This window comes from Haemaphysalis longicornis, unplaced genomic scaffold (genome assembly GCF_048455015.1).
Source record: "Haemaphysalis longicornis isolate Haplotype H1 unplaced genomic scaffold, Haemaphysalis longicornis Haplotype H1 scaffold_9, whole genome shotgun sequence".
Taxonomy (NCBI): Eukaryota; Metazoa; Arthropoda; class Arachnida; order Ixodida; family Ixodidae; genus Haemaphysalis; species Haemaphysalis longicornis.
Genome location: NW_027526460.1, coordinates 138,902,360 through 138,918,438, shown reverse-complemented (window position 1 = coordinate 138,918,438; position 16,079 = coordinate 138,902,360). Strand labels below are relative to the sequence as shown.

The window sequence follows — 16,079 nt, the reverse complement described above, 5'->3', positions numbered from 1 at the left end:
CAAGGCTGGAGAAACAGCATAGCTGGGGCCGACCTAGCTTGTTTCCCCCTTGAATCCCCTGGCAATGGGGGGGGGGGGGACACACAATCGAACAGCTTTGTAAAATCCGGTTAAACTTGGCCTCACCCCTGAGCGGTCATTCTAGCTTAGCAAGAACATTGAAAAGCTTAGCAAACAACAAAACTTAGCAACACCGGAAGAAACTAGGTCGACCCCCAGCTCCGCTGTTCTTTTTTAGATGCGAAGCATCTCATGCTCGGGGCTGTGTCCCTCCCTCCCTTGTTGTCGTTGTTGTCCGCCGTCCGCACTTTACTGCGCATGCGCGTCTCTTCAGCCCCGTCAGCGTCCGGCCTGACGTCAGCGCAGTACACTATAAAAAGAAATAGTTAGGCGGCACCCGGTTTCGATACCACGACTCTCGGGCCGCAACGGAAGGTACGTGATGCTCTTCCCACTGCGCTACAAACCGAGACGGGGGCATGTGCTACGAACGCGCCTTATGTCCTTCACTCATTGAAACTACGTCAAGAAGCTACTGATACAACGAAGGCCCGCGAAGCTGAACGTCACCGGAAACGACGCACTGAAAACTTTAGAGGAGGCTGTTGAATTTCCCGTGGGAAAGCTGTGCCGGGAAGCGCCACGTGCCTTGCAGCTCAACCAGAGAAGAGTACGAAGAGGGCGGGCAGCAGGGTAGGAGCGTGAGCACGCAATAAAGACGAGAACCAGGAGGTGTTCGATCAGGTAACGCGGGTGTCGGTCTCTTCGCTGTCTCTGCAATTCTCTACATTTCTCTGTCTCTACTTGGGGGTTCACACTACGTTCCCATTCGTGCTCAAATGAAACAACATAACGGCAACACAATGGAACCTACACGGAACCCCCATGATGCTTCGCATCCTCCTCATGGTTCCCCACGGGAAGATGGTGTAACTTATGCTACACCCTTTTTGGCTAAAAGGGTATAAAAAAGTTTGTGTGTATGATCGTTTGTGGTTTCCCGGGGACCTCAGTCCGAGACCTATACATTGTAAGATGTATGTATTAGTAATAGATAACTAATTACCGCTTGGAGTAATCGCTATATGTGGTGGCAGGTGACTTGTACGTAATTTACATCCTTACTGAAACGATCCGTATATACCGACTTATGGGAATACGGAGTACATACGGAGTATGACGCCCCCAAGCGTAACCAAAGTAGATATTAGATCCACAAACAGGGGAATCATAAGTCCTCCCAAGTAGAACGTGTGGAACTGTTTTCAAGTTTTAATCTTCAATAAAAGCGAAATCACGCTCCGTGAGTTTTCCTTATGCTCCGTATAAACCGAATTCATACAGGCAATGATTTCGCGGTTTTAGTCATCTTACACGCACAAAAACGATGTCCAATTTTTCGATAGGTGTGTACTAATTTATGTTCATATGTTTCTCAAAAATATTCCTTCTTTGATGGTGGCTTCGTGTCATGCTAGGAAAGTATTGTATATTCCCATAGCTTCGTGTATACGGATCGCTTCAGGAGGAATATTCCACTAATATATGTAAATTAGGTACACGTAATAACATTACTAAGCCGAAAAAGTAAACTAACCCTTAAAGAGCGGCGCTGGTCATCTACCTTTAGTGATTGTAATGGCGCAGAATTTTTTATCTAATCACACAGGCATCACTAGATAATTTTCAGGAAAATCACGATAAACAGGAAATATTTTATTGTGCGCAAGCGAAAACCTGTCAGTGAACCTGCAATGAAACATCCAGATTGCACGAATGCCTGTTGAAGTTTATCGACTCGAAGGGAAATGAAAAAGAAAAGGTGCACTTCAGATAATATTACAGCCGGTCATGGGCTACACCCGCGCTAACGTCACCGGTGGGAGGTTTGCTCTTAAGCCTGCGGATATTTGTGCTGTACCGACCGCTATAACTGCAGTTACGAGCATGGGCCAACGCGGTTCACTGGTATACCACTGGTATAGTTCACTGGTCTCAATTGTATAGCTGATTTTGAGGCAGAACGCTGTCCAAAACACTGAAGCAGCAGCGGAAACGGCGGCAAAAGCTATGTGAATCTACGTATTCCGCCTTGCAAGGAAAGAAAGAAGCGGATATAAGAAATTCGAACAAATCGTGTGCTGTGTGAATGTATTTGCTTGCTAAACCAAGGACAACCAGTAATCACCCTCTCATGGTATCTTCGTGCGCTAATTGTCAACGGGGCTCATTTTTTCCCCTAGCTAAGCTTCACCCTTCGCTCTCATAAGCATGCCTTCCACTTTGGGCGCTGCCTAAACATCTGCCTTGACTGTGTCTATCTCTCTATCTGAGTTCATGCGATACTTTCTGCACTCAAGGTGTCGCTACAACTTTCTTATCCCCCTGAAATTTTTTTTTGCCCAGTGCATCACATCAACAGGCTGTTATTTCTATTGCAGTATGTGAACTGTTTACGCTTAGATATATAGCTGTCCTTTTAGATTGAGCTAACAGTTATCTTTATGCGTTTTCAGAGCTCTGTCAGTGCAACCTGACCCGCAAGTAATGGATAACTTGGCGGTGTTCTACATCAATGCTGGCCGGATGGGTGAGGCGCGAGTGCTGTACGAAGAAGTCCAGAAGCTCTTCCCAGACCACGTAGACAGCAAAGTCCACCACGTGAGTATCACGTGTAGTTGCGAGTTTTGTAAGCCGGGAACCAAACTTCGACATTTATCTAAGCTGCCTTAATATATATTCCAACCAAACGAAACCTTGCAGAGTTCGTTCCGCTCGTCCAAACCAAGCTAACATATCATGCCACCCCCCCTGCCTAGAGCAGGGTTTTCTACCCTAGCGCTCCATTACAAGTTGTACGGCAACCGTAGTATAGGCGACGTTTTACGTTTTACTGTATTGACGTTTTACTGTATACAAGTTTTACGGCTATACTAACACTGGTTGGAGAACTCCCGTGGGCGTTGAAGGAAATTCAGGGAGGCAATAGCACATGTAGCTATAGTGACTAAAAGCGCAGAAAAACTCAGGCCAAAGAGAAGAACTACAATGAACGAGCGCTCATCCTGTGTAGTTTTTTTCTTTGTCCTGAGTTTTTCTGCGCTTTTAATAACTATGTCTCCATACCAACTTGCCCACTTGTCGGTGCCCCTAAGGTACATGTAGCACCTGCTTATGAGTGTTGCCCCCAAGTATATATTATCCACGTGAGGGAAATGTATTTATTTAGCATTCTATAGGTATGGAACCTTGAAGGGACGCTGAAGTGGACGTGTCAAACTTCTATTTTTGCCTGTACCATCAAACCAGCTCAAATAGGCACCTTTGTGTCGTGTATCCCGGCTCTGAAGCTGTAATAAATTTCTTAAAGTGCCGTTCGAATACTGCTGCGGCCGCCACAAGTAAAACTGTTACGTAAAACTACGTCCAAAGTTTCTTGAATTTATTTAGACGCTGTGCAAGTTTTTAAAGTTTATGCATAGGAATTTACGGTTGTGTCAGTACTATTTTTCGCAAAAAAGAGCTGTACTTACATTTAAAACAAGCGTATGCGCCGGAATGTAGTTCTTGTGTTTTGGAGCCGCAGCTCAGTGAAAGGAAAATTCGGCGGTACTGTGTACGTAGGAAACTCCTCCTGCACAACCCCGCGCGCATGCGCGAGAAAACCAACTTGGAGAGGAGTTGCAAGTGAGGGAAGAGATTGTGGCTGGGTTTATCTCTTTCTGCAGAGCGCGCCCGCAGAGAGCTAGTGCGTGAAGCACAGGGGCGGTATTCTCGTGTTTTGTCCTTTTTGTGTCCGTTTCAGAAGTGTCCCTTTTGAGCAAGCCCTGACTGGGTAAAAGCGAACACCCGGATGTGACGCCATGCAAACACGGCGGAGCTATGAGCCGCAGCTTCCGGAGCAATTTGGAGCAGACGATTTCTCATCACCTTGTTGTTGGTTCGCTGGCGGAACAATAAACACATAAAATACAGTTTAAAATAGGTTTAGTCGTTTAAAATGTGTTTACAAGAACAGTTGCGCAAAAGTCAACCCAAAGCCCGCCTACAACTGGAAGTACAGCCGGTAAAAAGCTTGTCTATAACACAGCGTTCGTACTCTCAGCCCTATCCTGCCCCGCCGGAGCGGGATTTGAATAAAACTACTGCGGAATTCTGAATTCTTAGCCCTTCGCTTTTGCCTCCGACGTATTTGGAACGAGTATGTTTCGGCACTTTTAGGGTGTAGCTGGTTGAAGTTGAAATCGCTGTTATAGACAAGCGTTTTACCGGCTGTACATCACAATAAAACGGACGCGAAACGGGCGTTTTTAAAAAGCACAAACACGAGAATACCGCCCCAGATAAAGCGACAACGGCGGGCAAGGGCGGCCTCGGTGGGGGCGGGGCAGCGCCAACGGGCCAATGGCAAACACCGCCCGCACGTTACATTGAAATGGCAAGGCTATGCATCATACGCACTTCCGAGGAGCAGGCGCCTTGCGACGAGCGACGCCGCGAGCAGGAACGCAGCGAGCTCCCCTACGCCATGCCAATGCTGCAGCCCGTCAGTTTCGCTGGTTATCCATCTGTACGGAATATTTGGCGCATTTTAATGATTAGCTTTCTTTGCCGAGTGCCCCCACCGTCAGGACCGCATAGCGCCCTGCATTCGCACACAAAAGCATAAATGGCGGAGACAACCCATTTACTTTTTATAATAGCGTAATTTCGTACAACCGAATTTTGAAAAACCAAGACATAATAAAACTGTAAAAAATAAGACATTTATAAAAATGCTCTGACGAAGTCAGAAATGTGCATCTTGTACGTCTCCGCTAAAAATCGAGGATTAATTTTTAAAAATTCGAAAGAACGTTCGAAATACGAATAAAACGTAGCGAAACTAAAAAAAACCTCGTAACGACCTGCATTCGCACAATTTTGCACAATTGGCGGAAGTAATACATTTAGTCATTGTTATAACATAACTGGATACAATTTCTCGAACAGAATGAAACAAAAAACAAAAAGTGGGAAAACCTGAAAATAAAATGCTTACGAAAACGCTCTGATGAAATCGAAACTATGCATCTTATACATCTACTCGAAAAAAACCACCGATTAAATTTTAAGAAGCCCGCAAACGAACGTTCGAAATACGAATGAAAAATGGCGAAAATAAAGAAATCCTGTAATGCCCTGCATTTCTACAAAAATGAATAAATGGCGGAGGTAACACACTTAAAGGTATAATAGCGTAACTAGAGGTAATTGGCCGAATCAAATTTCTAAAAACCAAGAAAGTAGAAGTATAAAACAGAAAATGTTTGCTAAAATGCTCTGACTAAATCAAAAATATGCGTCCTATGCATGTCCTCAAAAAATGAAGACTAAAATAAAAAAGCGAGAGGAAGAACGTTGGAAATACGAATAAAAATATACCAAGTTCCAACCAACCGTGCACTACGCTTTGCATCTGCGGAAAATACATAATAATAATAATAGTGATGGCTTTCTTTGGCATCAAGGATACATGATGCAGGAGACCTGCAGAAAAATCCGGCGTGATGCCAGCTTGACAAGTAACGGCCAAGTAACGGCACTCAATCGCTGTAGTAGTATTACTTTACTTTACATCATTAGCGAAATTAAAGAAAAGAAAACGAAAAGCATTAAAATAACCCAACGTCCTTGGGTACTCATCGACAAATCCAGCTGCCAAGAACTCACACTCGAAACAAGCGGTATCAGACTACTACGCATTAGTAGACAATGCTCAAAATTTCTCCAGATTTTTTTAGAGAGTTGTCCACATCTGTTTCCGTTTCTGTTCCGTGATACAACATGCTTGGTTCAAAATGTTGTCTTCGGTCGCGCATTCCTTTGTACTATAGAAATTCTCTTGCCGTGCTTATGCCATCTTGGCTGCAGTATGGTCAGGATCAACTACGAGGCGTTTCGGCCGCATCTTCGCAGCTAGACTGGCTTGTCTCTATAGTATTTGCAGTGTCACCAGGCCGACAGTCGGCCAACTCGCCGCAATATCGGCGAGCGGTCCGCGCCCATGTCACAGCGCCCCTTCACCGACTGTAGGCCAAGCGTCACCGTTGGTGTCTGCTCGCTGTCGGCCAACTCACCGGTGTAGCCAGGGAAGTTGTGATGCAAAATTACACAAAATGCGAATTAGTGAATGTGGTGTAGAACTGCAAAAACAAAACTCCGGCCCGAATTTTAACCCGCACAGTGAGATGCTGGACGCTTATAAGGTCTCCGTACAACTGAACTACGGAAACGCACAGGTCCCCCGGAAATAACAAGCGGAGCCTACCCCTTCACGCCATGAATTGCTGTCAACTCGTTGGATTTCAGCGCTTCCAACTGCTAAACTTAGCATTTTTTGATAACACTTGTGCAGCAGTATTTCCCCTATCCACCACACATATTACTTCAGCGGCGACTGCGTTACTCAAGACACGAAAAGCGATCGCCATTGTGAGCTCGTCTCACAGCGTAAGTTCACCCCGTGCGAAAAGTACTGTGCTTGTACGTTGTGTTTATGCTTAGCGATAAATCCTTAGGTTTATTTTATTGTACCCTTGATTAACTCCAGAAGCTCTTCTCCTTATCTTAAAACAGACCTCAGATTGATTTTCTGCATGCGTGGCGGGAAAACAAGCATATGCGACTTAACTCTACACAGGGAAGCCAGCTAAGCATCGTACGCCAGAACACGGATCGCATAACCTATAGTGTTAAATTATTTTAACTTTTGTTCCTTACTAATCTTATTACATTCTACGAAGTAATAAAACGGAGCCACGTTCGTTATAACACAGAGAAATGTCAGACAACCCGTGGGCGGTCAGGTCCGCCGACTGGTTTGTCGGCGGTTTGGTCGGGTAGCCCCGCAGTCAGCGCAGCCAAGCACATCTGGGAAAAGTTTGAGGGCAACAGGAAACGTCACTGAATTGGAATTGTCAAGAAGGATGAAGAAAGGAAAACAGCACTTTAAAATTGATTTCTGTTGTAATTAAATTCTCATTAACGTACGAAGAGTTCCCGATACATGGCCTTGGGACTCCATGCCTTTGTGTCCGCAAGTAATCATAGGATATTTACAAATCACTTGAATCTCCGTGTCATCCCCATGCGACACACATCCAGACTGTGATGGTCTCGAAAACTATCTTTGACGGCAATTGTTCATGGTCTAGTTTCTGCAATATATGCTATTAAACAAAATTTATTACACGACTTTTATAACATAAATTTCAAGGTTGGGTAATTTTGTTGTTTTCACCTTCAAGCCACTAACTTCAGTTGCTTGGGCAAATATTGTCGCGAATTTCGTTGTTCACGTGTTATACTACCTTTATTTCTGGTTTTATACCTCTCTCTCTCCTGGGAACACACACGTACGCACACGGACACACACACACACACACACGCACACACACACACATGCACGCACACACACGCACGCACACAAATATTTTATCAGACAATCCGTCTTTTTTTAGAAGGGGCTTGTGTTTCCCAAAAATATCCGGATTCATCACGTGCCCCGAAAAGTTATTTTTAACTAGGTACTGCTTACTCACGAAGCGAGAAATACGTAGTCGTGCCTCAAAAAGGCGTAGTATTGATGAAGAATTTAATGAAAAATAATATACCAACCGGCAATATTAAGAATTCGAAGCACCGGGTAATTCATTGAGCCAGCAACAAAATATGTAGATTGCTTTTTTATAAACAAGCCTCGAGCAAGTCCTGCGCAGAGCAAGTGAACGTGTCCATCAAATACCACATACAATTACGTGTTTCCTGTTGCATCCGAATGGCTATTTGCATTTTCACGCTGAGATTTTGTTTCTGCTAGAATAACAGGGAAAAATAAACTTTTCTAAAATGCAATCTCGGGTCCGTGCGTTCACTGGGGAAATGAACAGCGCACAAAACGTAACACAAAAAAAAACAAGGCGCACAACAGAGCCCGTCCGTAACTTAGTCACTTCATCAAACGCAGGGCTGTTTCATATTACACAATGGACCGAACTCAAAGAAAAGAGAAGAGATTACACAAAGAAGAAGCCCAAAAAATTCTCTTGCAAAGGCTGCCTGTCAAGAATCAATAATGATTGCTGTGAAGACAAAACAATAGTAAACCCACGCTCATGATATTTTGTGCTTTTTTGCGCTGTTCCCTGTAAGAAAAGATGCATACATTCTTTACGCCTGTCTGTAATCCTTGGCGTCATCGATTATTCGTATAATTATTACAGGAGAAGCTCGAAAATGTTGACTGTGGTTGTTATGGTTTTTTTCTTCTAGGTAAAAAATTAAACCGTGTTTTACTTACTTTTTTAAGGCACAGCTCTTGATGCAAACTCGCTGTTTTGGAGCTGCTGAAAGCTTGCTACAAGAGGCCATCCGCTTGAACTCCACGCACCGAGAAGCCCTGCACCAAATGGCCCAGCTGCACAACCACACCAACCGAACTTCCATGGTAGTTGTCTTGTCGTTGTCCTACAAGTGAATACGTATCCTGTGTGCCGCTGTAAATGACTTCGTCTCACTATAATATGACTGCTGGGGTCATTGATTGATTAATTAATTAATTACCAATTTATTTATTGATTGATTGATTGATTGATTGATTGATTGATTGATTGATTGATTGATTGATTGATTGATTGATTGATTGATTGATTGATTGATTGATTGATTGATTGATTGATTGATTTGTTTGTTTACCGCGCACAAACTACACCTGGGCTATGAGGCGGGTCGTAGTGTGCGGCTCTGGATTACTCTCGACCACCTGCAGGATATCTTAAACGTGCGCCGAAATATGAACATACGAGCGTTTTCGCTTGTCGCCTCCAACGGAAAAGCAGCCACCGCGGCCGGCATCGAAACCGCGTCCTTGGGCTCAGCATCGCAATGCCTTAGCCACTGAGCCATAGCTGCGGGTGCCGTGGTATTGCAGTAACTAGGGCAAAAAACAACTACCAAAAACTGTTACTTCTTTGCCTTTTAAAGACCGGCATGATGTAGTGTTCGCCCGTTTAGACACTTGTAGCATGATTGCAACATGCGATTCAGCAATTCCTATTTCAGGACAACTCAGTTATGTTGGCCAATGCTGCACGCACAAACCTAGTGTTTAAAAAAGATGTGAGCCGTTTGATTTCATGTAAAGCTGCGTGCTGAAACTAGGTGCATGGTTTGATTTCTAATATCAACAACCGTTTTATCATCCGATGTTCGGAAGAAAGAATGTTCAGCGTAGACACGTTCCACCCCTTGGCGCCCGAAAAAATTTCCAATTTCTCCTCAGTTCGGGTTTTTGGACTAAGCGAGTCACACTGTAAACAGTAAAGTAGGCAGTTAGTGCTCTCCTTAATTAATAAACCTGAATTGTGCAACTGCCTAATACTTCAGGTTCTGCGCCATCCTGAGACCTTCGAAGTTTCTGGCGTAAAACCACGGTTTCCGAGAGTTTTTATACAATTACAGTCCCAATGCCCTCCCATAACTACGTGTTTAATGCGTTTGATAAACGTATAATGACTGTCTAATCACGGTTCCCACGATGTTAGCAGCGATGCCATCAATATGCGCCCCATGCAGGACGCACAGGGAAAATCCGTTAGATTGTTAATTATTGGCCAAGAAATGCTTCCACCACTGATAAGTTACAAAATCTGCATAGTTCAAAAAACCTTATCCAAAAGATCGTGGAGTTGAGTGCCAATGTCGTTTACAAACTGTTTTATTTTTTTGCGGCCATCTTTCAGGCTCTGGAGTATGTTCTAAAGGCTCTGAGGCTGTGCGCCGTAGACGACAGATCTTGCGCGAAGCTGCATGCCGAACACGGAGATATCCTCAAGGATCTGAACGACCTAAACTCCTCAGCGCAGGTATGGTACACTTGGAGCCTCCAGCCTGCCCAGAATTATTGATATAATGATTTGTTTTTGGTAAATCTGCCAGATTTCGCACAAAAGAATATTTGTCTTTTTTTCAACAACCGCAGAGAAAGAAAAAAGTGCACGCACACATCTTGGACTGTTTATTTCAGTGATTTTTCTACACTGCGTTTCTACAGTACACTACAGTACGTTTCTCGTCTGTATGTAACTAACTTTAAGCAGTGTATATTGAAGCAAAGCTTCTAAGCTCTATAGAGTACCGTGTTCTTTTTCAAGCCATTATTTTTTTAAACCAGATATTCCTATCGCCTATTTTCAAACAAGGACTCAAGGCTTCTGCGCTTGCCGACGATGTAGTTTGTCTAAATTGTCTAGTAGATCATCGATAATGTCGATATTAATGTTCGTTCGAATGCAAGCTTCAATTCCGAAATTGAGATTTTGTTTTGCTCTTTCAGAGTTATCTGTTGGCGATTCGTCTCGATCGAGACCTTGCTCATGCGCACCTCAACCTGGCCGTGATAAGGCACTTGCAGGTAGGTGCAAAATACATAAGTATAATGAAGCACATAAAGCTATTTACATGGGAAACGGCTGCATTTGATGTGCGAAATATGTAAAACAAGCATCTTCAGAAGGCGCACTTGATTTGTAACTGCACATAGTTCGTTGCGACAAGTCAAGACTTTCTTTCTTATAAAGGAAATAACACACAACTGGTGTAGGAGCGCTTTTGCCAACAAATTCTTCTGTAGGAGTGACTTCGTAGAAGCAAAGATAATAACGAGCATGCTTCTGTGTGGCACAAATCAGTACCACAGGAGGCTAAGCCCGGAACGGTGCCAGAACATTGTAACTAAATGGAACTTTTTTACATAATTTCAATGGAATGGAAAGAAGCAAATGGAAAGCAAACCTAAAGCAAATGGAAAGCAAACCTAAAGCAAATGGAAAGCAAACCTAACTGCGTGGCATACTTACAGTCAACCAAAACCTCAGAGAGCAAATGCTTTCCCTCATCTGGTGCAGGAGGACTACTCGGCTGCTTTTCTACACTACCAAGCGGCCTTCTCTCTGGACCCAAAGAATCCCCTGATTATCGACAACATGGCGAAATTAAGGCGACGACTGACTAGCGCGCAGGCCAGGAGTGGTGATACAAGAAGAAACTGGTCGTGCCAAGAAGACGCCGTCCCTCCAGCTGCAGCCAGTCTGGATACGTCTTTTCAAATCAGACAGTGAGAACTTGTAGATTGCCACGACGAAAAATGCAATCTGTTTTAGCAATGCTGCGTATCGAAATCCTCGTGCACTGTCAAAGGAAGTCCATGAACACTTCTCCCAGACATTTGCGTGCGTACAGTTTTAATGACCAGAAAGTGCATATAACCTGAAAGTTATCTGGGAGCGCTAGCGGAAAACTGCTGTTTAGGTACTACCGCCATCCTTTTATACTTTTTATGCCAGCGAGTATAATGATAAACAGGGTAACCCTATGGCGGTAAATTTATTGTTTTTGGCGACCACAGTGAAACGTAGTAAAATGATGATGTGTCATGTGTTTTAAAAACGAGCGTCCTGCAACGAGCTCAATTTAATACTTTTAAAATCTTGAACTCTTTTTTTTTCCCCTGAGAAAGAAAATGTTACACGGAATCCAGCTTTGTTTTGTTGCACAAATGGGAAGTCAGCATTATACAAGTATAAGCTTGCTGCACTGGTTTTAGGAGATGTCCTGTCATGTAAGAAAACACATGGAGGGATGCAGGCCGTTTACAAAAAAAACTTGCGTACTGCCCCTTTGTTCATTGTCGGGGTCGGAAAAAATGTTTGCTATAAATGGCTTAAAGGAGCCATGAAGACAAAATACAGGTTGGGTTTATTAGAAAAACTGCTTAGTCCCGATAACAATGATAACAACATCATCGCAATCTTCGAAAAAATAACGGAGATATGAAAGAAAACGTGTGAAGCAGTCGCGACCCCCTAGCCAATTTCCCGCAACTTTTCTATGACATCACCGAACCTTGTTTGTGCGATTGGCGGCCGCCTAACTGACGTGTCGCGACGACACATGACTGGACGTCTGTGATGGGGCCTCTAGTTCCATTCGACCGCATCACTTGAATGCTAACGTGCAGTTAACGCACTGAACATTATGGTTTATTTTTGGCCCGTATGACGTCATTCTTGCTCATAACACGTTACTGTGGAGCAAAATTTCAACGTTTTTAAGTACCTCTTGCTTTTTTTTCGTTAAAAAACATACTTTGGGGCTATAATGGAGCAGAGTGAGATACTGAATCCTAGTTCTTTCAAATTGAACGAAGTGGTATTTTCTCTTCATGGCTCCTTTAAAGATTCCTGTTTGCTCACAAAAGCAGCGCTTTTTGGTGCAGGTGATACCCAGCTATGCAAACATGTACCCAACTCAAATACTAAAATATACGGAAACAGTAAAGTTTGTGAGACATTCTTCAAAGTACAGTGATATGTTTTATGTGTTCTATACTGTCTTGTAATGTTGAGGGTGTTCATAGGACAATGGTGAGCCCTTTTGTTATTGCAGTGTATACTTGAATAGCGTAATTGGAACCTATCCCTTCGTGTAAGCGTTCTGTGCGTTTTGTTAATGTTTCAAAGCACAACGTAAATATAAGACAATACTCTATTACAATGCTTCTAGAATCGCATAAAACGTCCGTACGAATTTGTATCAGGATCTTTTGAGCTCAAGAAAGCAAGACACGCTGGAGAAAATAAAGGCCGAGCGGCAGAAGTTTGTGTTAAACATTTTATCATGGAACGCGATCTGTATTCCAGGATAAAGCAAAAAATTTCTCCGGGCGGGCATATGTACTATGTAAATCAGAAATTCCCTCCACCACAGTTTTCTTCCTCCTAGTGTTTGCTACGGTGTCGTGTGCGGATTACGTCAAACAATTGAAAAAACACATAGAACTGTTGAGGTTTTTCTGTGTCTCAGCTACATTTGCACCACCAGTTGGCATACACTTCAGAAAGACGATTCTTCCGGCGTCTATCCTACACCTTCATTCTGCTCCTAGTGCTAGGTTACCGAGCTCTGAGCTTGGTTTAAGTGTAGCAGATGGATCAGATAAACACTGAAACCGGATACCGCAAACAAAGAGGAAATCTTTTTCTTACGTACCTTCTCAATACTAAAGGACGGACTGAAGAGTGGCGTTAGAATTTTACTCCCGAGAAAGTGTAACGGGTTTAGGGTTGAAGCGCGAAAAGGATAATTACGCTGCCACTGCTAATTACCTACATTGGCGATAAAAGCTCTACAGAAAATGGCATACTGCTCTTCCTGTTAAGAAGCGCCATAACGACATAACCAGTACTTACGTACGGCACAACGTATTGTAATCAGCATCGCCATCATGACCCGCTCCTTAGTAAGAAGGAAATTGACGAGTAGGGCTAGGAACGTGCTTCTTAATAGAAACAGCATCGGTCAATACGCCTCTCAATAGCGTTAAAAGGAAACTAAATAGCCATAATGATCCCGCGATTTTGAACAAAAGAAGATTTAGACGCACAAACACACGGACACAAAACATTTCGCGACAAGAGCTGATGATTCAAGCTTCAAAGCACCCCCCGCTTCGTCCTGTCTTATCCAACCCCTTTACTTCCAAGGAAAAGATATAGATTTTTTTCTGCTGTGTGCATCGAGGAAACTGCCGCGAGTGCACCGTGTTTTAATTGCGGCTTTTAATTAGAGTACACTACGGACCTGTATGAGGTTTCTTGCTTCACCTCCCCTACGCATGTGATGAGAGCAGCCGAGGGGCAGCGTGGTAAATTTGCGTAGCTGCCGCCTATTGTTGCCTGTTCGATTGTGTCGACACTTGTATGGGAGCGTTTACAAAAAAATATTTTTATTTTCGCTGAGAAGCTTAGACTCAAAATATGTGTCCGCCTCTTTAAACCAAATACAAAGGGCATAGTAAAGGTCAGCTATGAATTCCAAGCCTGATTGATTTGATTGATTATGGGGTTTAACGCGCCGAAATTGCTCAGATTATGGGGCGTGACGTAGTGGAGGGCTCCGGATTAATTTCGACCACCTGTGGATCTTTCACATGCGCTGAAATCTCGAACACACGGGCGTTTTTGCTTTTCGCCTTCATCAGAAAAGCGGCCGCCGCGGCCAGGAAACGAACCCGCGTCCTTGAGCTCAAAATTCCAAACCTGCTTCAAACTTTACCACAGTGCGTTGCATGGGGAAGAATGTCCAAAATTCTTGTAACAAATTCCTCTTGTTCTTACAACCTCAACAAAATAAATTTCCTTGTTATCACGAGTTCACTAGAAGTAATGCATTCATTATTACCGGAGAATGGCTTCGTATAGTTCGATCCTGCATTTTTTTTACGGAAATCCTACACTCAAACCTGAAGAAATGGTGCATTTTAGGTGTTTTTGTGCCCGTACGTATGTATAGTGACATTGTTGTGAATAGCGTATCTGTATCATCCTTCTTCCTACTCGTGTCCTGTTTTTATCGCTCGTTTTTTTTAGTCGCAATGCACCAACTAGCTCAAAAGCGCATTTCAATGTAACGTTGTTGTAAAACCCACCCTTCTGTTACTCTGGAGTTGCCTTAGCGCCACGATGTTGGAATTTTGCGGGATATGCGACGTGCTTCTCCGACGAAGGAGCGGCGCGCAAGCGTTGTGATACTTTCACTTATGCCATAATGCTTATGTATTGTTTTCGTGCGTCGATCACGTAGCTTGTAATGTATGCCTCCTGTGACACCAGTTTTAATCTGTAATGGCATGGCTGATAGCTCGTCAGTGTGAATAAATCTACCGTAAGTGTCTGATGTCATGCTGAGTTTCACTTAAGGTGACATTGCTGATTGCGTTTTGACCTGAGGTGTGTTGTGTCCAACCTTTTAAGCCTTGAGAGTGCTGTTGTGTAAGGTGTAAATAGTCATTTACAGTGGTACATTACGTGCACTTCATAACGCACCCTACGGGGCTTCATTGTCGTTCATTTGAGGAAATAGAGGGTCTCACACATATTTCATTGGCGCGGTTGTTGTCAAGTGGCATTGAATAAAATCATTTTTATTTGAGTTACTGTTCCAATGTCTAAGACATTTCTTACAGGAGCTGCGAGCAGACACATATTCGTTGCTGCATTATAGCGGCCCTTTCTAGGCGCATGGATAGCGCATGGTGCCGTCTCGAGCCCAGTGATTTATTGGGCCCACGAATGAGGCCGAAAACACGGCGGTCACGGTTTTCTTTTCTATGTGCGACATCCCGGAACATAACAAGGGCATACGCCGAGCCAGAGCAAAGGCCCTCACCGAGAATCCGGAGAGAATCCGGCGCGCGGTTCGTCGACGCGGCGGAATGCCCGAACAGCTCAAGCTACACAGCGCGGTGGTAGACGCGTACGGAGTCACGACAATGGCTGCAAGCATTAAATGCAACAGAACTGAAGGGGCAGCTAGAAGAAGTGGCTACCGCCCTGGCGCTCGTAGACGGGGACTGCGCCACAGTGCTCAGCAACTCTCGACAAGACGTCAAAGGGGAGGTGTCGGCCACCGTCGCCCGCATCCTGGAGCGGGCCCACCTAAGATTCAAAAAGCGCCTCGTCTGGTTTCCAGCACCCGAGGGCAAGGTGTCGGAAACAATGGAAAATGGCAACGAGTCTTCTCACGCCGCGGCGCGCACACTATCTCTCCGCGCCGCGGGCAACGACGAAGACGCAGAAGGACTCTAAACAGCACGAAGGACAGAATGGTCACCTACAACGAGTTCACGAAGGTGCACCGACTGGCCCGAAGGAAGCTCCCTCCACCCAGCGAAAAGCTGGACAGAGCCCAGGCGGTAACATTGCGACAACTGCAAACGGGGACTTTCTCGGCACCACTACTCCTGCACAAGATGTATCCTGAGACCTACCCTGACAGCAAGTGCAAGGTCTGCCGCAGGGAGAGGGCGACTCTCGCGCACCTGCTGTGGGACTGCAAGAAGCATTCGGAAGAGGCAAAAACTGGAACTCTGCCGTCACGACTTTAAGCGGCACTGTCGTCGTACGATAAAGACGACCAGCTCTAGGCCGTCCAGCAAGTCCGGGAGGCAGCGGCTCTACAGAATCTGGACGCTCCGCCGA

At 44.5% G+C, this 16,079-nt stretch overlaps 1 protein-coding gene across 1 annotated transcript in view; it reads left to right on the top strand.

Annotated features, from left to right (window-relative positions):
* Positions 1–15,030, top strand: part of LOC144153892 (protein O-mannosyl-transferase TMTC1-like) — a 163,974-nt gene extending 148,944 nt beyond the window's left edge. Inside the window, exons 14-18 of the mRNA XM_077685647.1 lie at positions 2,517–2,661; positions 8,351–8,488; positions 9,783–9,905; positions 10,376–10,453; positions 10,947–15,030. Of these exons, the coding sequence (XP_077541773.1) occupies positions 2,517–2,661; positions 8,351–8,488; positions 9,783–9,905; positions 10,376–10,453; positions 10,947–11,159 (697 nt within the window). The 3' untranslated portion in view covers positions 11,160–15,030. The remainder of the gene's footprint in view (positions 1–2,516; positions 2,662–8,350; positions 8,489–9,782; positions 9,906–10,375; positions 10,454–10,946) is intronic.
* Positions 15,031–16,079: the final 1,049 nt, after the last annotated feature.